The sequence below is a fragment of the Alligator mississippiensis genome, chromosome 9 (genome assembly GCF_030867095.1).
Source record: "Alligator mississippiensis isolate rAllMis1 chromosome 9, rAllMis1, whole genome shotgun sequence".
In the NCBI taxonomy this organism is placed as follows: Eukaryota; Metazoa; Chordata; order Crocodylia; family Alligatoridae; genus Alligator; species Alligator mississippiensis.
Window position 1 is genome coordinate 21,419,794 of NC_081832.1, and position 22,195 is coordinate 21,441,988.

Here is a 22,195-nt window from a genome sequence, read left to right on the forward strand (position 1 = left end):
CCTTGTTCTTCAAGCAGTGGGAGTCTGGCAGCTCCTGGCAAAGGAAGTTTTTTGGAAGTACATTGCTTAAGAACATTCTTCTCTGTCTATTTGTAGAATGCTGTGTTTACAGGATTTCACTTGCACACAGCATTCGTCATTCCTAATTGCTATGTACATATTGCAGAGCATGGATGGATGGAAATAATGAGTAACCACCATCTTTATGAAGAAGATGAGGTAGCTATAGATTTATTTGTATTCATTTGGGTTCAGTTAGTATCAGAAGGACTCAGTTAGCAGTAGATGGGACTTTGTTGCACTAAAGATTGTCAGTCTGTGAATTCTGAAGGGGAACAAGATGCATGGGAATGTAAAAGCAAAATGGTGATGAAACACAGGGCTTTAAATACTGGGAGTGAGGTGTACAATTTGGAGGCTTCAGTGATGAATTGCTAATAAGCCATCTGCTAAATTGCTAGGAGGCAATTTTAATGCTCCATCTACCATAGACTGTGGTAGAGACGTGTTCTAAGACAGGGTTGAAGATTTTGGATTCTTGCTTGTTTTATACTGTCTAGTAGGGCTGTGCAAAGCTTCAGGTGGTGATTTGTTTCAGAGGAGAGCCTGATTTGGTGATTGAATCTCCAAATCCGAATCGAATCAGGGGACCAATAAAAAGGTCCAAATCACTTCAAAGCTCTCTGAATCAATTCGGAAAAGATTCGGAGAGGTTCGATGATTCGGGCAGTCCCCACCCGCTGCAGCAGGGAGTTGGACCCAGACCCAGAGCTGGTAAGTAGGGGGGCGGGGGGGAGCTGGAGTAGGGGGGAGGGGACCATGGGGGGACCCCTGCCAGGCCCCATCCCCTGACCCCCACTGACCCCGCCCGCTGTCCCAGCCCCACCCCCATGGCTGCCCCACCCGCCCCAGCTCCCAGACCTTTAAAAACAGCCCTACTCACCTGGTGCTGCCCAGCGGGGGGGCAATCCCCACTGCCCCCCCCCCACTGCCCCATGCTGTATGGGGGGCTCTTCCATGAGCCCCCTGGCCCCCACCCACTTTCCTAGCCCCCCCATGGCTGCCCCGCCTGCCCCAGCTCTGGCCCTTTAAGAAAAAAGAAACAAAAAAACCCCAGACTCACTGGCTCCTGCAGTGGCCTTGGGGCTCAGGTGGGCTTGTGAAGAGCTCCCCACTCAGCATGAGGCAGTGGAGGACAGCACGGATCGACCCCCATCACCAGGCAGGAACCAGTGAGTCTGGGGGGGAGTTGTTTTGTTTTTTCTTAAAGAGCTAGGAGCTGGGCTGGGCAGGGCAGCCATGGGGGGATGCTGGGAGAGTGGCGGGTCAGGGGGCTCGTGCAGAGCCCCCCATATGGCATGGGGCAGTGGGGGGGGGGCCAGTGGGGATTGCCCCGCCCCTACTTGGCAACAGCTGGTGAGTAGGGGCTTTTTTTTTTCAAAGTTCTGGGAGCTGGGACGGGCAGGGAAGCCATTGCTGGGGATGAGAGAGTGGGCAGGGGATGGGCTTGTGTGATTCAGCTTAATCTATTTGAGATACTGATTCAAATCACTGAATTGAATCACTGTCCCCCAAATCAGTCGAATCCAAATTTGAAGTGAATACCAGCCGCTTTGCACAGGCCTAGTGCCTAGAAATGGAAATTCATTAAAGGGATGTAGAATCATGGACAATTATACAGCCCAAGTGATCTTCATGATGTAGAGCAAGGTTGACATTCCAAATTCCAGATGAAGTTGGCAGATTTGAATACTCTCACATTTGGAGTTTGCTTGAAGGTCATGAGACACATCCTGATTTTTGCTGCTTTGATACCATTGTAGCAGAAGTGGATGTGATCTGTATTAATACTTTATATTCATCTGATCATTGTACAGGTGTTTGTTCTTTAAATCCGTGAAGTTAACTCAAGGAGAGGCCATCTATGTGGAAAAAGGAAAAAAATAGAATGGCTTCATATAGTCTACTAACAGGCTAGGGGCAGCAGGAAATATTCACTACTTTCAATGCATGCTGAGCCCCCTGGATTGGTTTGTCAAGGGGGCTCCGTGTCTGTGAAATCACGAAAAAAAATAACATGCTGAGGGTCAGAGGGGAGAGGAGTCCAGGAGATCTGGCTGTACTTTAAAGAAGTCTTATTGAGAATGCAAGAACAAACTATCCCGATGTGCAGGAAAACTAGCAAGTATGGCAAAAGACCAGTTTGGCTTAGCACGGAACTCTTCAGTAAACTTAGTGTTCCGCATTTTCAGTTTTTATTTAAAAAAAAAAATCTGGGAATTTTTCAGGGTTTAGTTTTGAAACATAAAAAGCAGTTTGAAATCAGAATAAAAGAAAAAAAAGAAAAGAAAAAAATTGGTTTAAATTGGGGAAAAAATAATACATTCCCATGGTGGTGAGGGAGATAGGGAGCAAGGCTGGGACTAGGGAAGTGTGTTTGGGGGGTGCAGCAGGGAGCAAAGTAGAGGGAACTGTCAGTAGGTGCAGGGCAGGGGGGTGTGGCTTTTGCTGATACGTGCACCCCAGGAAGGCTGCACACTGGGGGCCTATGCCAGGCTATTCCCAGGGGGTGCATGCCCCCAGATCTGTGCACTGGATGAGAGCATGCTGCCACTGTTGGCGCACAAATCCAGGGGCACACACCCCCCGGGAAGAGCCCGGCATAGCCCCCCAGCCCACAGCCCTCCTCGGGTGCAAGTACCAGCAAGAGCCGTGCCCCAGTGCCCCACACTCACTAAATTACAGTTCCCTCTGCAGCTGGTGTCAGCCATTCCTAGGGCCACTGCAGCAGGGCTTAGAGTGAGAGGGAACAAGTGGAGCCCCACAGGGGGCATGGGGCATGGTGCAGCTTGTCGCCACTCACCTTAGCCCCTGGTGCAGTGGCCCCAGAAGTGGCCGATGCCAGCTGCCTGAGGCTCCATTTGGCCTTACTCACCCCAGCCCCTGAGCTGCACTGTGCCATGGTGCAGGCAGCTGGCATCAACTATTCCTAGGACCACTGCAGCTGGGGCTGGGGTGAGTTGGAATAAGTGGAGCCCCAAGGGGCCTGGGGCATGGCACAGCTTGTCCCCATTCACTCCAGTCCCTGCTGCAACGGCGCCTGGAGTGGTCGATGCCAGATGCCTGCAGCTGCTGGGCAATGCTGCACCCCGAACCCCCAGGGCTCTGCTTGTCCCCACTCACCCCAACCCTTCCTGCAGTAGCCCCAGGAGCAGCTGACACCACCTGTCTGCACCATGGCATGATGCAGCCCAGGGGCTGAGAGGAGTGGCACGCGGCCAGATGAAGACGGGGAGGACCTGATCCCTCGCTAGCACCTCCCGCCCTACCCAGGGTCAGAGCTGGGAGCCCCACGCCCCTGGGCAGTGGCTCCATCCCCACAGGCCCATGCAGAGCAGCTGGATACAGTGCCCGCCTCAGGGGGTGGGGCCGGGCTCTCCTGCCTGCCTTCCCAACAGGGCTCCCAGCTCCCAGCACCTGGGGCAGGGCCACAGCTGGAGCCGCTGGGGTGTAACTGGGACCCGCCCACCCTGGTATTGATTCCTGTAGCCTTCCTGCCCTGCCCAGGGTCAGAGCCAGGAGTCCTGCACCCCCAGGCAGTGACTCTAGCCACCCTCCCCTGGCCCCAACACAGCCACCACCCCACTTTCCAAGTGTGGCCACTGCCACACATCCCCCCCCCCACCCCCCTGCCCCTGGTGTCTGGCTAGAAACCTAGAAACCTGTGCCTTAAGTAATTGGCACTTTTAGCTTACTAGCACCCCCTAGCCATTCCCCACTCATGCTGGTTAACAGGGATTTTACTGTACCCAGTAAAAGTGAGTGAACTGAAAAACAGGTGTAAATCAGTAAAAACAGGTGTAAATCATTAAAACCCGAATAACTTTAATAAAAAAAGGAAGGAATTTATCAGTGAAAATTGGTAAAAACTGAGAACGTGGAACATTAACTAAACTAAATCACAAAAAGGAAAATTATAAAAAGTGGAAACTTGGACAAACAAATAGGGAAGAGTATAAGTGTATTGCTCAGGCATGCAGGGATGAAGTCATGAAGGCTAAAACGTAATTGGAGCTGCAGCTACCAAGGGACATGAAGGTTAAGAAGAAGGGTTTCTACAAGTATTTCAGTAATAAGAGGAAGATCAGGGAAAGTGTGAATAGGGGAGGCACCCTAGCGACAGAGGATGCAGAAAAGACTGAAATACTCAATGACTTTTTCACCTCAGTCTTCACAGGCAAGGTCAGCTCCCAGACCACTGTAGCTGGTAGCACAGTATGGGAAGGAGGCAAGAAGTCAACAGCGGTGAAAAAATGGGTGAGGGACTATTTAGAAAAGCTGGACATGTACAAGTACATAGGGCTGGATGGGATGCACCTGAGGGTGCTGAGGGAGTTGGCTCATGTAATTCCAGAACTGCTGACCATCATCTTTGAAAACTCAGGGCAATCAGGAGAGGTCCTGGATGATTGGGAAAGGGCAAACACATAGTACCCATATTTAAGAAAGGGAAAAAGGGAGATCTGGGGAACTACAGGCCAGTCAGCCTCACCTCAGTCCCTGGAAAAATCATGGAGCAGATTCTCAAGGAATCCATTTCTAAGTACTTGGAGGAGAAGAAAGTGATTAGGAAGAGTCAGCATTGATTCACCAGGGGCAAGTCATGCCTGACCAACCTGATTTTCTTCTGGGATGAGATTTCATAGATTTCATAAACATTAGGGCTGGAAGGGACCTCGGAAGATCATCAAGTCCAGCCCCCTGTCCCAGGGGCAGGAAGTCAGCTGGGGTCACAGGATCCCAGCAAGAAAACATCCAATTTTCTCTTGAAGGCTTTCAAAGTAGGTGCTTGAACCACTTCCAATGGCAGGCTATTCCAGACTTGATGGCTCAAACAGTAAAGAAACTCTTCCTTATGTCCAGCCTGAAATGATTTTGCAGTTTATAACCATTAGACCTTGTCATTCCTTGGGGCACTCTGGTGAACAAACGTTCCCCCAGATCCTGATGGACACCCCTTATAAACTTACAGGCAGCCAACAGATCACCCCTGAGCCTGTGCTTTTCCAGGCTAAAGAGTCCCATAGCTCTCAGCCTGTCATCGTAAGGTCTGTTTTCCTGACCTCTGATCATGTACGTGACTATTCCCTGGACTCTCTCAAGCTTCTCCACATCCTTTTTGAATTGTGGAGACTAAAACTGGATGCAGTACTCCAATTGCGACCTCACCAAGGCTGAGTACCATGGGAGAATGACATCCCAGGATTTGCTTGAGAAGCATCTATGGATGCAAGCCAGTATTTTGCTCACTTTACTAGCCGCATCACATTGAAGGCTCGTGTTCATCTTGTGGTCAATCATGACCCCCAAGTCCCTTTCATCTGTAGTGCTAACCAGCATAGCACTGCCGAGCCTATAAGGATGCTGCAGGTTTTTCTCCCCAAGGTGGAGAACCTTGCATTTTTCGGTGTTAAACACCATCAGGTTCTCATCGGCCCATTTCCTGAGCCTGTCAAGGTCAGCCTGGATCGCCCTCCTGTCCTCAGGTGTGGATGCTTTACCCCAAAGTTTGGTATCATGGGCGAACTTGGCCAGTCCGCTTCTGACTCCCAGTGTCCACATCATTAATGAAGATGTTGAACAATATAGGTCCAAGGGACCCCACTGGTAACAGGTCACCATGAGTATTGACTTCCGTCAACCACCACCCTCTGGGTCCGATCACGGAGCCAATTCCCCAGCCAGTGGATCGTGGTGGACCCAAGGCCACAATTGGCCTGTTTTGCCAAGAGGTGATCATGGGATACCAGATCGAAGGCTTTTTTAAAGTCACAATATACAACATCAATCTCCTCTCCCCCGTCCAGGTGATAGGTCACCACCTGGTCATAAAAGGAAATAAGACTGGTCAAGTAAGACCTACCCACGAGAAACCCATGCTGGCTGTCCTTCAGGATGTTGCCATTGGCCAGTCCATTAAGAATGGCCGCTTTGATAATTTTTTCTAAGACCTTCCCCAGGATAGAGGTCAGGATGATGGGCCTTTAGTTTGCCGGATCCACTTTCCTCTCTTTCTTGAAGATAGGCACCACATTGGCCTTCTTCCAGTCTTTGGGTACTTCACCAGAGTGCCAGGAGTTCTTGAAGATCCATGCCAGGGGTTGATCTATGATGCTTGCCTGCTCCTTGAGTACCCTGGGGTGTAGACTGTCAGGGCCAGCTGACTTGAAGGTGTCCAGCCTCTCAAGGTGTTCCTTCATGAGGTCAGCATTGATGGAGAGCAAGAAATCTCCCTCACTCAGGCCTCCCTGTCCCGTGATGGGCAGAGGCATCCCATGGGACGGGTGAAAGACCGATGCAAAGTACCCATTTAGTAGGTTGGCTGTTTCCTTCGCGTCACTTGTCAGTTGTCCCATCTGGTTTAGCAGGGGTCCAATGTTGCCCTTGCTTTTCCTTAGGCTCCCCACATATCTAAAAAAGGATTTTTTATTATCCTTCATACTAGTAGCTAGTTGGAGTTCCATCACAGCCTTGTCTTTCCTGGTTCGCTCCCTGCAGGTCTGGACCAGTGCGGAATATTCCTCCTTGGAGGTGGATCCCGTCCTCCATCCTTTGTAGGTCTTTCTTTTTAGATGCAGGAGATCTGCTAGTTCCTTGCTGAGCCAAAGGGGCTGCTGTGCCCTTTTGCTGCCTTTCCTCCAAGACAGAATCTAGGATCTAGATTCACTAGATCTAGATCTAGATTCTAGATCTAGGATCACTCCCTTGAGGAGCAACCACTCTTCCTGAACTCCCCTTCCCTTGGGGTCATTATCCCTTAGGGCCTCTCTGACAAGCCTCCTGAGTTTGTCAAAGTCAGCTTTCCTGAAGTCAAGGACTTCTGTATTGCTGACTGACTTGCCAGCTTTATGGTGGATGGTGAAGGTCATCAGCTTGCAATCAGTGTCACCGAGCTTCCCTTCAATTATTAGGTCACTGATTAGGTCATCCCCAGCTGCCAGTACCAGGTCAAGCAGCGCTTCACCTATCGTTGGCCCAGCCCTCGATGAGTGGCTCTGGATGCAGGGAGACCAATGGATGTATAGTACCTTGATTTTAGCAAGGCTTTTGATATGGTCTCCCACAACATTCTCACAGGCAAAATAAGGAAGTACAGGCTGGATGAATGGACTGTGAGATTGATAAAAAACTGGCTGAAGCATTGGGCTCAGAGGGTAGTAGTCAATGGCTCAATGTCTAGTTGGCAGCCAGCATCAAGTGGAGTGCCTAAGGGGTTGGTTTTGGGGCCACTTTTGTTTACTATCTTAATCAATGACCTGGAAGATGGCATAGAGTGCAACCACAGCAAGTTTGCAGATGACACCAAGCTGTGGGGAGCAGTAGATACACTGGAAGGTAGGGCTAGGATTCAGAGTGACCTAGACAGATTGGAGGATTGGACAAGCCAAAAGGAATCTCATGAGGTTCAACAAGGACAAGTGCAAAGTCCTGCACTCAAGTCAGAACAATCCCATGCACCAGAACAGGCTGATACCTGACTGGCTGGGCAGCAGCTCTGCAGAAAAGGATGTGGGGGTTAAAGTGAACAGTAAGTTGAATATGAGCCAACAGTGTGCCCATGTTGCCAAAAAGGCTAACAGCAAACTGGGCTGCATTGGTAGGAATGTTGCAAGCCAGTCAAGGGACGTGATTATTGCCCTCTATTTAGCACTGGTCAAGCCACATCTGGAGTACTGTGTTCAGTTTTGGGGCCCCCCACTACAGAAAGACCATGAACAAATTGAAGAGAGTCCAACAGAGGGCTACAAAAATGGTTTGGGGGCTGGGCACATGACTTCTAAGAAGAGGCTGAGGAAACTGGGGGGCTTATTTAGTCTAGAGTATAGAAGACTGAGAGGGGATTTAATAGCCTTCAACTATCTGAAGTGGGATTGAAAGAGGATGGAGCTAAATGGTTCTCAGTGGTGGCAGATGACAGAACAAGGAGCAGTGGTCTTAAGTTGCAGCAAGTCAAGTTTAGATTAGATATTAGGAAGAATTTTCTCAGTAGTAAATTTTCTCAGTAGTAGAACACTGGAACAGGTTTTTAAGACGTAGTGGCTAGACAAAGCCTTGGCTGGGATGATGTAGTTGGAGATGGTCCTGCTTTGAGCAGGGCGTTGGACTAGATGACCTCCTGAGGTCCCTTCCAACCCTAATTTTCTATGATTCTCTGATTTAAAATAATGCTCTCCCTCAAGCAGGATCAGGGCCAGTTAAGGATAAAAGGCTGAGAACAATATCCCAGGGGTTAGTAGTGACTTGTAAAGTGAGGCCTGCTTATGGTCTCTACCAAAGGCTGGCATGACCCAAAATAAGATTTTCATGCATAGACTTTATGCTAATTTAAAATTATTTCTCTCTCTCATGCTATGTTTCTAAGATACAATTATGTGTTCTGAGAATATCCACGGGAATGGAAACCAGACAAAATCAGTACACCCAAAACTGAAACCCAGGGTTTTGTCTGAATGCTAAATATATTCTTCTACCCTGGGGAAGTATAAAAGAATGTGAGACCTGATATCTCTGGGTGTAGACTCAGAAACTGGGTAAAAAAATATGGCTATTGCTGTAGCGTTGACACCCATCTTCAATCTAAATGAGAGAAGAATATTAAACTTTTCTGATATATTAGGATTGAACCTTTGGTTGTGTGTGGGGAGGGGGAGATTTGACAGATGAAATCATCATAGGTTTCCTAGATGTGATACCAAAAGATAGGGCATGATCCTGCAAAATGTTGATTTTAAACTGAACCTTAATGATGTTTGCTGGAGACTTGCAGAATGCAGGGTGTTAAAACAGCTCCAAGCTGTATCTGTGTTGTCCAGTGTTTTTTTCATTCTAAATGATCCCAGAGTACTTTACAAACAACTTGAAAAAAAAGGGGGGGGGAGTATTAACTACATTTTATTCAATACAGCACTATTGCAACACCTATAATAAGCTTGAACCTCAAACAACTTTCACTGAAGTAAATGGAAAGCCTCCAATCAACTTACAGTTTGACCTTGTTGTCATATTGAATGTAATATTTGAATGCTTATAATAGTTGCCCATTAGCCAGTTTAGGAAGAAGACAAGATTTATCTTCTTATCTAGGCCATTGTTTTGGTCTACGTGCAGAAGGTCCTGACTTTGCTCAAAGTCTTAACTCTTGAATTTTATCTTAAGAGGCCTTTAACAAAGTTAACCTAAAAATGACCCTTAAGCAAACATCCCACATTCTGGGAAATCAAAACCTATGAGTCAATTCAGTGATATGGAAATTCTTCAAAGTAATTAAATGATCAACAAAATAAACTAATTACCAAGCAAAAGAATCTGTTGAGTAAGATCTGAGCCCAAATTTGGGAGTAGTGACAGGTTTGGGTAGGAGGGGCCCAAGACGGCAACTCACTCAATAAAAACTGTAACCTACTGTCCCAATTTGGTGGTAACCTCACTTGCAGAACAATGAAGGAAGAATTGCAAGTGTAGGCCGGATCAGACTGATCACCTGAACCACCCTCTCTGTGAACACGAATCTCTTAGTTCACGCTGAAGCCGCGGAGCACCCGAAAGGGACTGAAGGAAGGGGACTTAGTCCTATCAGTATTGAGGCCAGCCCTTTGAACCGTATTGCTGAGGCCAGCCCATTGAACTGTACTACTGAGGCCAACCCATTAAATTGTACTACTGAGGAATGAAAGCATATTTAGGTGTTTGGCTTCTCGGAATTCTAGGATTGTAAATATATTGTGAAAATAATAGTAGTGATTCAAATTTAACTTTTAGTTGTAATTGTAGTTGTTTTTGTAATACTAATTCTTATAGCATTGTTTGGGAAGGAAGTGCATTCGGAGCATTGTTTCTGATATATGTGGTTATTGTGTTCTTAATGTTTGTGGTATTTCTTAAAGCTAAGAAGTGTTATATACGTAGCAAAGAATTTTAAAATAAAATTGTGTTGTATGAATTAAGAGTGTAATCATTGTGAAATCGTGCAAGTAGCTAAAAATTTCCCCAGCCAGTGCATCAAGTGAATCAGTAAGTTGTGTGGGATTTTCTCTATTCCATAACCCACTAGAGACACTTGTCTAGCACTGCTTCTACTAGTTTGTTGCATACAATAACAAAAGAGTATGCAATAGATGTCTGATTTCATCTGACAGCAGGGATGAGCTCTAAATACCTGTAGAAAAAGTTATTCAAGAGGTACTTTTTTTTTCTTTTATACTGAACTATCTGTTTCAACATCAGAGATGGGTTCAAAGCAAAATCCTCATTTTGAACAAGCCCAAGCTTTCAGGAAGTTTGGATGCACAACCAAACTTAACTGGGTGGCTACTACCTACCTTTACAAAGGGCCAAAACAAAGTCCCAAATCAACACTGCCATGTTTCTGAAGCTTCAAAGGCCCAACCGAATGGGCCATTCCTTTTTTTCCAAAACAGAAAGAACAGGTTGCAAAGTGTGCTAAATATGTGTATTCTGTATTTAAAGATCCAATTCCTGAAGGTAAGTTCTAAGGTACTTTACTTGCATCTCTCTCTCCTGCACATACAGACCCTCAATATTGTGACACCACGTGTTCGGCCAGAAGATTGCAGCATTGGTCTGTTGCCAAGGAACCATGACAAAAATCGCTGCATGGATGTGCTGCCCTTGGACCGGTGCCTCCCCTTCCTCATCTCTGTGGATGGTGAATCAAGCAACTACATCAATGCTGCGCTCATGGATGTAAGTAAAACACAGACTCCATGCTAGTAGGACTGGGAGTCCTACTGTGGGTCAAGGTTGTTAGTTCCTGTTCCTTTCCAGGGTTGAAAAATGGGTCAAATGAAGAAAGTTTTGCTTTGGCTGACATCTCAAAACTATAGCAGTGCCATGCTAATTGTACACTGTTCACACGCAAGCAAAAATGTGTTGCTGGCTTCTAAAAGATACTTTTGTCTTAAGAATTCTTGTGGGTGATATATCTTATTAGACCAATTGCCTGGTTAGAATAGATGTAGGCAAGCTTTTGGGTATCACAGCACTGTGCTGGGAAAGAATTTGGCATCAGGATTGGGACAGCCTCAGTACCATTGCCAAAAATAGACTGCTAGGGGAGTGGGCTCCAAAGCTTGGGGAGTGAGGGGAGCAGGGCCAAGAAGATCCCCCCACCAGGAACTTATCAATCCTAATGCCAGATAGCCTTTTCTTCCTTGTCCTGCAGACCCTGTAGAGGGTGTGGGACAAAGTACTTTAAAATGGCAGGTCACTTTAGGGGCTCCCCACAACCTTGCATGTTAACTAACTTTCCCTGCAGGTCCCCAGAGCTGTGGAGCAAGGCACTTTAAAATACCTTGTACTTTAAAGGCAAGGCAATTATGCATCCTAACCATGGGTATCCCAATATTGGGGGGAGGCTCCCTAATCCCAGGGTGCCTCTGCAACGGGGGATGTAAAAACCACATGTGCAGCCAAGCTGCACACACAATTTTCAGTTGTCCATTGGGGCCCCAGGATCAGGGAGAGGCTTCCCTATCCCAGGGTCACACCAAGGAACCTCTGGATTTGCTGCTGCCAGGCAGGTGTAGTCAATTAACTTCCCCCTCCCACCCAAATCCAGCAGACAGTGAAATAATTGGGATTTGAATCCCAGCCTCAACCATTACACCTCATGCTAGGAGGCATGATCATTGGGATGAAGGATTAGATTTCATATTGCCATAAGTGAACATCTACCAGCCCCCTTTCTTTCCTCCACATGCCTACTATTTTCAGTTTAGAATAGAGTGTGTATCCTACAGCCACTCCACCCTATCTTGCCTTTATTTGTTGCTATTTCTTTCAGTGTTTTGTAAAGCCTGGCTGCCTACTTTGCTTCATGGATTTTGGGGCTGCTTGGGTTCAGTGCTGCTCATTTTTTTTTACTTTCCCCAGAGGTCTCCTCATCCACCCCTTAATCTGTCATCTCATGAAAACTCAGCTACCTTTTTCCTTCTCTCTACCACCTGCCCTACCACCTACCTGCACATGTACACATTTGGTGGAGCTATGATTCAGCCAGCTCTCAAAAGTATTAGCCAGGAGACTGGATATGTTGCACTATAAAACTCCCACTCACAAAATAAAGCATGCCAAGCTCTCCTACCCACCGCTGACACATGAAGATAAAATTGTGTCTCCCTATGTCTCAGTCATGCTACAGCTTCAGTATTTTTTTCTTTAATCAGAATCTTAATTTGTACTTTTCAAGAATTATTGCTCATCTTGATTCTTGTCCTCTCTCATGGATTTACAGTGTCCAGAATTGTACATCAGAGGGGGGTGTACTTATGTCTGCCATGCACAAAAAAAAATGCATTAGTAATAAGCTATTATCCTGTGAGCTCAAAGTGCTTTGCAAATGTTAAACCTTCCAGTATCCTAAAGAGGTAGCGATTATAGTTCTGTGGAACATAAGGAATCTAGAAAGAGCTGTGGCCTTATCCAAAATCACAGAGAAGAGTCTGGACTAGAACTCTGTAACCCTGTACCCTGAATACTATCCTGCAATGTTTCCCCTTAAAGCATGGTTTCACATCAAAGTGTGCCAGCTTTTCTGTTCTCTGCTCCCAGAGAAAAAAATCAAAGAGAGGGTTAGCTCGTCTCCTGGCCTCTAGAGTCTATTGCAGCAAAAAAGAATAACAGTCAGTTTTCTTGCTAATTATTATTATTATTATTTGCTGACTCCCAAAACATAAATAATGTATATGGATAATCTCTGTTCTTGTGACACATCTGTAATGAAATGTCTTCATTGGGAGCAAAAGTATCCCATTATGAAAGCTTCATTCAGCACACAGCAATAACAAGGAAGAGGATGTGTGAATTTGTATAATCTGGTTAAATGGCTCAGATTGCCTAGTTTTAGCCTCCCAGGTTTAATATTAATCTGAATAAAAGGTGATTGATTTTTTTTAAGTAATCTTATTCTTTTGTTAGAGCCACAAGCAACCTGCTGCCTTTATTGTAACCCAGCACCCTTTACCAAATACCATAGCAGACTTCTGGAGGCTGGTGTTTGATTACAACTGCTCCTCCATAGTGATGCTGAATGAAATGGATGCTGCACAGGTAGGTGGATTTTTAATAGCTCTATCAAGTAGTAGTATTCACAGACATAAAGGAATTTCATTAATTTACAGCCTTGCTTATGCCTAGCAAAAAAGTTGTGGCAAAAAGGAAACTGGTTGGAATAGGCCAACAATTCAGAATGTAATCAATCAGTGGGTGTTAGATGCCTTAATACCTTTGTGGACTTGATCCTAAATCTTTACCCAGATCTCAAACTGATTAATTTTTTGTGGTTCCAAAGAGCCTGATTCACTACTTCCCGCTGTTGTTTTTCATTTTTGACCGTCATTTTTCAGCTGAGACAAGAACAGAAATACTATAACTCTGTCAACAAAACAAACCTGTTCTCATAGTATTTCCAAAAGATCAGAAGCAAGGCATATTTACAGTCACCTAACAGAGTCTTTTTTCCTTAGATTACCAGTCTAAATTTGCAAACTTGATAGATTTAAATAATCCAGTTATGATTCTGAAGAAGCACTAGCTGTTATGAGTGCATTAACCAAGGTTAAACACCAAATTCCTAATAACAACAGCCACTCCTGATGAGAAACTGATTTAACATACTTCTCAAATGAACAAAAAGACAAGAGGGAAAAGGGGAAATCATTGAAAAAAATTTTGCTACCTTTTTTTTCCTCCTCCCATAAATTGTTTTCTTGACCAGCTATTCTAAAATTATTTTCAGTACTAGGGGTGAGAAGCACGCTGAAACTTTCAGTGCATCTGATGATACATTAACCAGCTTTTCAATAAAAAGGATTATTATACATGCATTCTCAGATATGGTTTTTTGGCACTGCAACTTCACATGTTGTAGTTCTTGTTAGACAGCAGAAAATGAACCATCACTCACTCAGTGTTTTCTGGCTTCATCCTTCATTTGCTTCTTGCTATCTGTCCTCACTTGAAGGCAGCAAGTGTGTAACTCTCTTCACTTGTGTTAGTGGAAAAAACCACCATGCGCTCATCAGGGGGATTTTCCAAACAGGGTGAATTTGAGTCTGTTCTGCAGTAAGGTGGTCCTTAGTTCAGCCTTTCTAAAGTCAAAGCACTTAGGGTGACTGAGTCCTCAGTCTCTGAAGTCTCAAATCCAATTTTCCTGGGATCTCTGATTCCCGTGGGCTTGTTATCTTCTATCTGGTTCATCCAGTCTCCTTTTATGTCCTGGGATTGAATCCAAAGTGGCTTTTAATCTTGTTCATTGCCCAAAAACGACTGTTAAGTAAAAAATGCTGCACATTTTCTGGAAATATAAGCTATACCCTGCCTTAGCTATTTCATATTCGGTCTCTGGAAAAAATGAAATCCTCCATCATTACAGATTCTGTATTTTTCTTGGCTACCCTCTACCTATACCACCCTTTTTTGCTCTGCTTTTTTCCCTACCATTTAGTTTTGTTTTGTTTTGTTTTTAACAGAGATGCTTAACTAGAAGAAAAGGAGATTTGGCAAGGCACATTGCTAACTCAAAATTGTTAATTATGTCAGTCTGGGGTCTACTGTCAATTGATCTAGGACCTGGATGAGAGGCAACAAATTCTGTTAGCCCAAGGATTGTTATAGAAGTGTATATTCCCTGAATTTTATATAATCTGTGATGAATATACTGTTACTCTAGAGAGTGAATTTTTCTGCCTCGTGATATGTTTTCAGCAAATTAGCATTATACAGCACCATCCTAGTTACATAGCCATACAGCTTTATCAGATCACACAATTTATACCCCATGATAATTACCAAATTAGAAGACAGCCTGCCAGTTTTAAACTTCAATTATCGAGACCAGTGTGTGACATGATGACAGTATTACATTCTGCAGAAACATCAATGATACTAAATGCATTAATGCAGGATGGAGGCACATTCTTTGCTAGCCAGGTTGGCAACACAGAATTCCCAATGAGTTACGGCTCTAACAGCCACTATATAAAACCCAGAAAACTGGATATCCATATACTAAAGGAGATGTTGTTGTTACTCAAATATATACTGACTTAATTTTAAACTGGAAAGCAATATAGACCTGATTTTCACAAAGTGGTTTGTAGTTCCATGCAGTTTTATACGTGTATTTTGTATGCCTACTTTCCTTAATTTCACAGAAATAGTTCATGAATAGGGTATTTTACCCAGGATGGGCACATGTGACCCACCTGAAAACACAAATGCAGCAGTTCCATGCAAAAATAAAATTGTGTGTGTACGGATCTCTAAGGCCTTTATAAAAATGGTTATTTTAATTTTTCAGTAGGATTTACTCTTTTTTTTTCCACCTCAGTTGGGCTCTGCATATATTTTTTTCCCTTAGAGCATTTCTCTAGAAAAAATCTTTCTCTGAAATAAATGAAAGGATCTCTGAGCTTACCTGAATGTATGGGTGTGGAATTAAACCAAAGAATGGAAGCTTGTGAACATACTGACTTACTTCTGCCCCCCCTCCCACAAAAAATACAAGCAGGAAGATGTAGTGTACAATTACTTCCCAACCAGTTTCTAGCCCCTGTGTATGAAGATATATTGAGAGTTCAAACAAACATGATGCAACTCACTTGTACATCCTCAAGATTCTTGGTAACAATGATAAAACCTGGACAGGTTTTAAATTCCAGTCCAGAGAAATCTCCAAAGGTTCTAATACGAATCACTAGCTTTTTGAAACTTTCCAACCTTAAAATCTTAACATAAAACATCTTTTAATGAGATTTCATCCAAGATTTTGGTACCATCTGTATCTAACCAGGTTGCAGCAACGCTGATTCTAGTTTACCTTGCAGTATTTTAGTGCTTCTTAATTCAGCCAAAACCAGCATTTGCTTTTATTTCTAAGTTTACAGAAAAGCAACAGCAACAAAACCAAATAAACCAAACCAGCCACAACATTTCAGTGCTGATTCCCTTTGAAGTTTGAAATGCACTTTTTTTAAGCAATCTGATCTGTCCATCTCTATTTGCTGCTACAATCCAAATGAAGAAAAGTTGGCAGCACATGAAAATAAAGTTCCACTTGGCTTGCATTAAGATGAATCCTCTTGGTATTTACACTGTTTTCTCATTAATTCTCAACGCAGAACTTCCATGCTTCATATTATCTTCACCTACAGACTTTTTTTATTTTTAAATCTGTACCCCTGCAGAAGTACCCACCTAGCAATCACTTTAGTTGACCTTTGGACCCCAAAATTCCATCTGTTATCAATTGTACTCAAAAAGGTGGATTTTCAAGAAATTAACCTTTTTCATTCATGCTTACATCACAGAAAACTTAAATTGCAACAGAAGGAGTTCCTTCTGAATAAATGTCCTATATTATACTGGGAGCAGATTATGGTTCTCAAAGTAGATGTGAGTTGGAGATAAAGGATTGACAGTAAATTTCCTAGTCATCATTTGACTTGCCTTCTATTTCTGTTGTACGTTCACTAGCTCTGCATGCAGTATTGGCCAGAGAAAACATCCTGTTGTTATGGGCCAATCCAAGTGGAGTTTGTTTCAGCAGACATTGATGAGGATATCATCAACAGGATATTCCGGATCTGCAACATGGCCAGGGTAAGATCAGTTAAGCCTCAGGTGCCCCATTTATTCATCCATCAGTCCTGTTCTGTAAACCACATGTTGTGGCTCATTTGAGAGAGAACCCATTAGAGGGATATGAGGTATGTGGTCCAAGGAGACCGATCTGCAGGCCAAGTATAAAATTCCACTCCAGAATTAGTTGCACTGCACTTGAGCAGGAAAACTATTTGCTGAAATCAGAGGTGAATAACATGAACTGGAATTCTGTGCATACCTGGAATAGCATTTCCTACATATCTCCGAGGGCAAATTACCTTAGTTATGTAATACTCTGTATAAAGTTATCATCAATTTTAGTCACATGACTAGGATATTGTTATCTTCTCTTTTCTGTCAAGCATTTGTACAGGGTTTCACAGGAGTGGCATCTAAATTTAGATTCATTGCCTGCTGGCTGGCTGGGCATTGTATTTGTACAGTGAAACCATGACTTGTTGCTACATTGCTGTAGTGGGCAACTATAATATTCATTTTCTTGTTTTGGCAGAGTTCTATGTAGCTAGACACCCTTTCCATATTGACTATTCACAGAGTTGTCCCCAGGGGTGTTCAGGGTCTGGGGCATATCAGTCTGTGCCGGGGGGAGCGGCTGGACCCGGCAGCGCTCAGTGGTGGCAGAGCTGATGGCACTCGGCAGTGGCAGTGCATCGCAGCCGTGGCATGGCCTTTACGGCACTATGTGTGGGGCCACCCAAAGTGTGAGGCCCAGGCAGTCACCCCAGTTGCCACCCCTGCCCTCCCACCAAGACCACCCTGACTATTCCTCTCACTATTAGAAATGGTGATCCTGGCAGGCTTCTAGAAATAACACCTCCATCCCATTTTGTGTATCAGTCTGATTCTGAAACCCAAGTCTACGTGACAACTTGGTTATGTTGTTACCAAACTGAAACAGGTCTCTGCTTGACATTGGTAAAATCCTCATCAGAATCTTTCACCAGCTTCTTTCCTTTCATGCCCTACAGATGTTTTGAAGCCTGCTTTGCTTCTGATAGGGCACTGCCAGCCTTCAAAACAGGCAAAGGGGAAAAATATACATGCTTCCACTAGGCTATGGCTTCACTCCCTGATGAAAATATGGATCTCAGCAGTCGCATGTCCTCCTCTGCTTTATAAAACCTGAGATCATCAAAATTCTCCTGACGTTCTTCTTTCTGTATAAAAACAGCTTGTATCCAGCTCCAGTGTCCTTTCTTTCAGTTGTACCTTAGTTAGTCATGTGCTTGTGAACATACCCTGCTGATTAGTAAGAATGAATAAATATTTGTGAGGCCAAATTCAATAGAACGAATCTATATGTAACCAGCAACCATTGTCACCCTGCTGTCCTCTCTGCTTCGTATGGCATCATGAAAATGAATAACTTATGTTTTAGCCCCAGGATGGATATCGTATAGTGCAGCACTTGCAATACATTGGCTGGCCAGCATACAGGGACACCCCTCCTTCCAAACGCTCCCTTCTGAAGGTGGTTAGGAGGCTGGAGAAGTGGCAGGAGCAGTATGATGGGAGAGATGGACGCACTGTTGTTCACTGTCTGTAAGTAGAACAAGAAATACTTTTAATCCAGCTTGTGGTGGATGAACAGTCAGTTATAGATATGGAAATCAGATAAGACAGCTGTCTCCTGAACTGGAAAGGCTAGATTAAACAGTGTACATGACAGAAAGAAATCTAATAGCTGAAATAGATCATAGTAAGGTGCCATTTTTATTGAAAATTATGTGGTAAACAATAGAGGTTCACTGATACATCAGTCCAATATTGGATCGGCATCGATATAAGGAAAATTGATTTATCAGAAATTGGCCTGATAATTTGTCCGATAAATGCCCATGCATGTTCGCAGCTGCGGTGCAGCATGCACGCAACGAGGTGCACAGCCCAGCAGCTTGGAGAGCTGCATCCAGTTTGTAAGTCTGTTGTGGTGGAAGGGGAGGGAAGGTGCATTGGGGGGCAGATTAACACCCCCCCTATGGTGAGGGAGGGAGTGAGGCTGTTTCTGGGGTAGGGGCTGGGGTAGGCACTGCCCAGCCAGGGCAAGGAAGGGTGCAGGACGAGGCTGTGACAGGCTCTTTCTGGCACGTGGTGGGGAGGATCTGGATCTGGGCCAGGCTGTTCTCAGGGAGAGAGGTGGTGGTGCTGGGGCACAGTTGGGGGGGGGAGAGTCTATGGCTTAATTTGGGGTGGCGTCACCCCCCCACCCCCCCTGTAGTCCTTCTTCTAACACTGTTGCCTGCCCCAAGCACAGCCCTGCCCAGCTCCTGCCAGGAAGAGCTCTGTGCAGCCCTGGCCCCAGCCCACAGCTGCAGCCTGACTCGTCCGTACCCTGCACAGTTCTGGAGACAGACACCCACCCCCATGCCCCCATCTGGGTGCACACAATGGCAGGAGCTGCCCCCTACCCCATGCCCCCAGATGAGCATGGCTCCATCCCACACCCTGCACTGCCCTGACTGAGCTGGCTGCCCCAGCCCCTGCCCAAGTTCCACTCTCTCCCTCACCGCAGGGGCCTTGATCTGCACCCCCACATCCATTCCCTTTCCACTCCCCTTTCACCACAACAGACTTACCAGCTACATGAAGCTGTATCAGAAATTGAATCCGCATTGTCCGATATGCCTCCTTAAAAACCAGGTATTGGTACTGGCCCCTAAAATCTCTATCAGTGCACCCTTAGTTACCAAAACCCTGATGCTTTATACTGTCTGGTTATCCTACCATAGTCCTCAACTGATCCTAAGAACAAGACTAGCCCATTAGTACTATGTTGAGCTTCCCTACAGGAAAATTTTATCTTCTTAGGTCCCTGTTACATATTAATTTTAGGCAGCTCCTGGAACTCTTAACCCCTGGATTTGTTCATATTTTAACACTTAAAACTAGTTTTAAACACACTTTAGGCAGGTTAAAATTTATGCCACTCCAGAACAGGTTTATCCCTGATCTCTGTTACCCAGATCATGGTCCATTAATGCGTGGCAAGTCCCCATAGATGAGCTGCCCAAGGTGAAGGCCTCCAGAATCACAGAATGCAGTGTCCCCTCCCCAACTCTCCTGTACTATGTGGACAAATGTTCCACCTTCCTGAACTCTACTGCCCAGAGGGTGGTTCTGGCACCAAGTCAAGTCCCCTTCCAGCCCCCAGGGGTGTAACCTTCCCACCTCTAGAGGTGTAACCCTGTGCAAACAGCCTGCAGAGCATATGCCTGCTAGCCAGGTTGCAGGGCATGGATGGGTCCAGGAAGTGGGGTCTATGGTAGGGGACAGGGGAACAAGGTAGAGGACCAGATTGGGTCCCCATGAGCTGGGGTTTCCTTCCTGAGACAGGTACAGTATCTCCTCCAAAAACACCTTCCCTCACTGATCTTACCTCCTAGCCACCCTGGGAAGCATGACCAACATCCCTCACACCTCAATCCCAAATCTCAATTTATTAAACTATAAGATCTTCTTTAATTTACTTCCTCTTTATTTCTTTTTAAATTCTTTTTTTTTTTTTTACTTCTTTTAATTTTATCCTTCAGTGGCCTACTTTCTTCATTTCACCCCCATTTCCTTTCCACCTCCCACTTCATTATCCATCTCCATCCCGTTATCTCTCCACATTCTATCAAATAGAGCGGTGGTTCTCATCTAGGGGTCTGCCTCCCCCCGGGGGGCCACAAGCAGACTTAAGGGGCATCCATGGGGCTGAGGATTTGGTTCAATTGTGATCTCCAAGGTCAGCTGGGGTAGCCCACTCCTAGACTCAGTCTGCCGCTGCTGCCATCTCCAGATTCACAGAAAAAGACATATTTTCTACTTTAAAGAAGGAGAACATAGGAAATAGTGGGTTTCCTCTTGCAGGCTGACACTCTTGTAGCCTGCAAGGGGCTGTTTGGGGCTGGGAGGAGTGGGAGGAGGCTGTTATGGCAAGGGGCTCCATGTGCATGTGTGCATGCATGTGCTTGCATATGGCAGCCAGACAGTGGTGGAGAACAGCTCCCACAGCTCCTTGCAGATAAGTCAGGTTGGGGGTGGGGGGCATAGGTGACACATCAGGGAGGTAGTGGGGGCACATACCCCACCTCCCACTGGATATGGGGCTGTAGACTGCCCAGCAGGACCCAGCATGGTAGGGCAGAGTAGGGTGGTGATGCTAATTGCTGCCACTGCCAGAACCCCTGCACCAAGCACACCTCCAGCATCAGGTACAGTAATGGACCTGGGGGACATGCTGCCAGGGCCAGGGGTCTCTGGTTCAGGAGTGAGGGGTACCATCAGGGCCAGAGGGCTGCAGGTCAGATGTGAATTGCACCAGCAGGGCTGGGGGTGAGGGGGTAGAGGGCCGTGGGTTGGGAGTGAAGGGCACTGGCAGGGCCTAGGGGCTGCAGGTTGGGCGTAAAGGGGGCCTTGAGTCCAAAAAGGTCCAGAACCACTGACCTAGAGTAGGGATAGAAACCTGTCCTGGCTCACCAGCCTTGTAGTAACAACTCACAGCTGTAGCTCCTAGTCAGGCCCCTTCTCACCAGCCCTCCAGTGGCAAGTCACAGCTGTGCAGATGGGGGACAGTCAGAGAAGGGCTTTAGCCTTAAGGTACGAGTGCTCCAAATTTGAGCTAGCACTAACACTGATCAGCATTTGAGCAGCTCAAAGTGCAGTGTGTAACAAGGCCCTTAGACTCTTTACAAACAAATGAATTCAGTCTCACAAGATTAAAAGTTAATATAAGATTTTCCTACTTGAGAAGTGAGGGAACTGGGCCACGGAGGTTAAATGAATGGCAGCCTTCCTAGTTGTATACCTAAAATCTAACCTGTGAGAGGCTTTCTCATTTTTCACACCATTTCTTAAAATAAATCCTGTGAGATTTCATACTAAGAGAAGGGATCTACATGTGGTATCAGTATTTGGTATATGCGGTTTCCTCTGGGAAAGCATTTTTGTCTCCATGACCCGATCCCTGCATGGCTTTGTAAAGTACCTCTTTTCTTCTCTGCCTAGGAATGGTGGTGGGCGCAGTGGCACTTTCTGTGCCATCTGCAGTGTCTGTGAAATGATTCAGCAGCAAAATATCATTGATGTATTCCATATAGTAAAGACATTACGAAATAACAAATCCAACATGGTGGAATCACTGGTAAGTCCCTTCCCCTCTGATCAGCGTGCAAAGGGAATAAAGATGTGTAAAAAATCCAGTAAGGTACTTCAGGGTTCATATTAATTAAATCATTATATTAATCAGAGTGAAAGCTTTGCCTCAGGTGTATGCATTAGGTGTAGTAGGAGCAAGCATGAATATTCAGTATCATGAGTGTTTCTGTGGTTATCTCTTCTTTCCTGCAGCTTTGCACATTTCTGGGCAGTGTCCATGCTAGATCTTGGTGAAGTGTGATTTAAGCGTATAAATTATCAAATGTTGGAGCTTGATCCTGCTTCAGCTGGGATAGATATGGGGAGAGTTGGGAGGAACTCAGTACCAGGCAAAATAATAAGGGTTCTCCTG

At 45.3% G+C, this 22,195-nt stretch overlaps 1 protein-coding gene across 2 annotated transcripts in view; it reads left to right on the plus strand.

Moving 5' to 3' along the window:
* PTPRT (protein tyrosine phosphatase receptor type T) overlaps positions 1-22,195 on the plus strand; it is an 889,034-nt gene that overhangs the window by 858,715 nt on the left and 8,124 nt on the right. For both annotated transcript variants that reach the window (XM_019484632.2, XM_059733217.1), the window contains 5 exons: positions 10,591-10,764; positions 12,997-13,128; positions 16,555-16,680; positions 18,083-18,246; positions 21,694-21,829. In XM_019484632.2, coding sequence (XP_019340177.1) covers positions 10,591-10,764; positions 12,997-13,128; positions 16,555-16,680; positions 18,083-18,246; positions 21,694-21,829 — 732 coding nt within the window. The remainder of the gene's footprint in view (positions 1-10,590; positions 10,765-12,996; positions 13,129-16,554; positions 16,681-18,082; positions 18,247-21,693; positions 21,830-22,195) is intronic.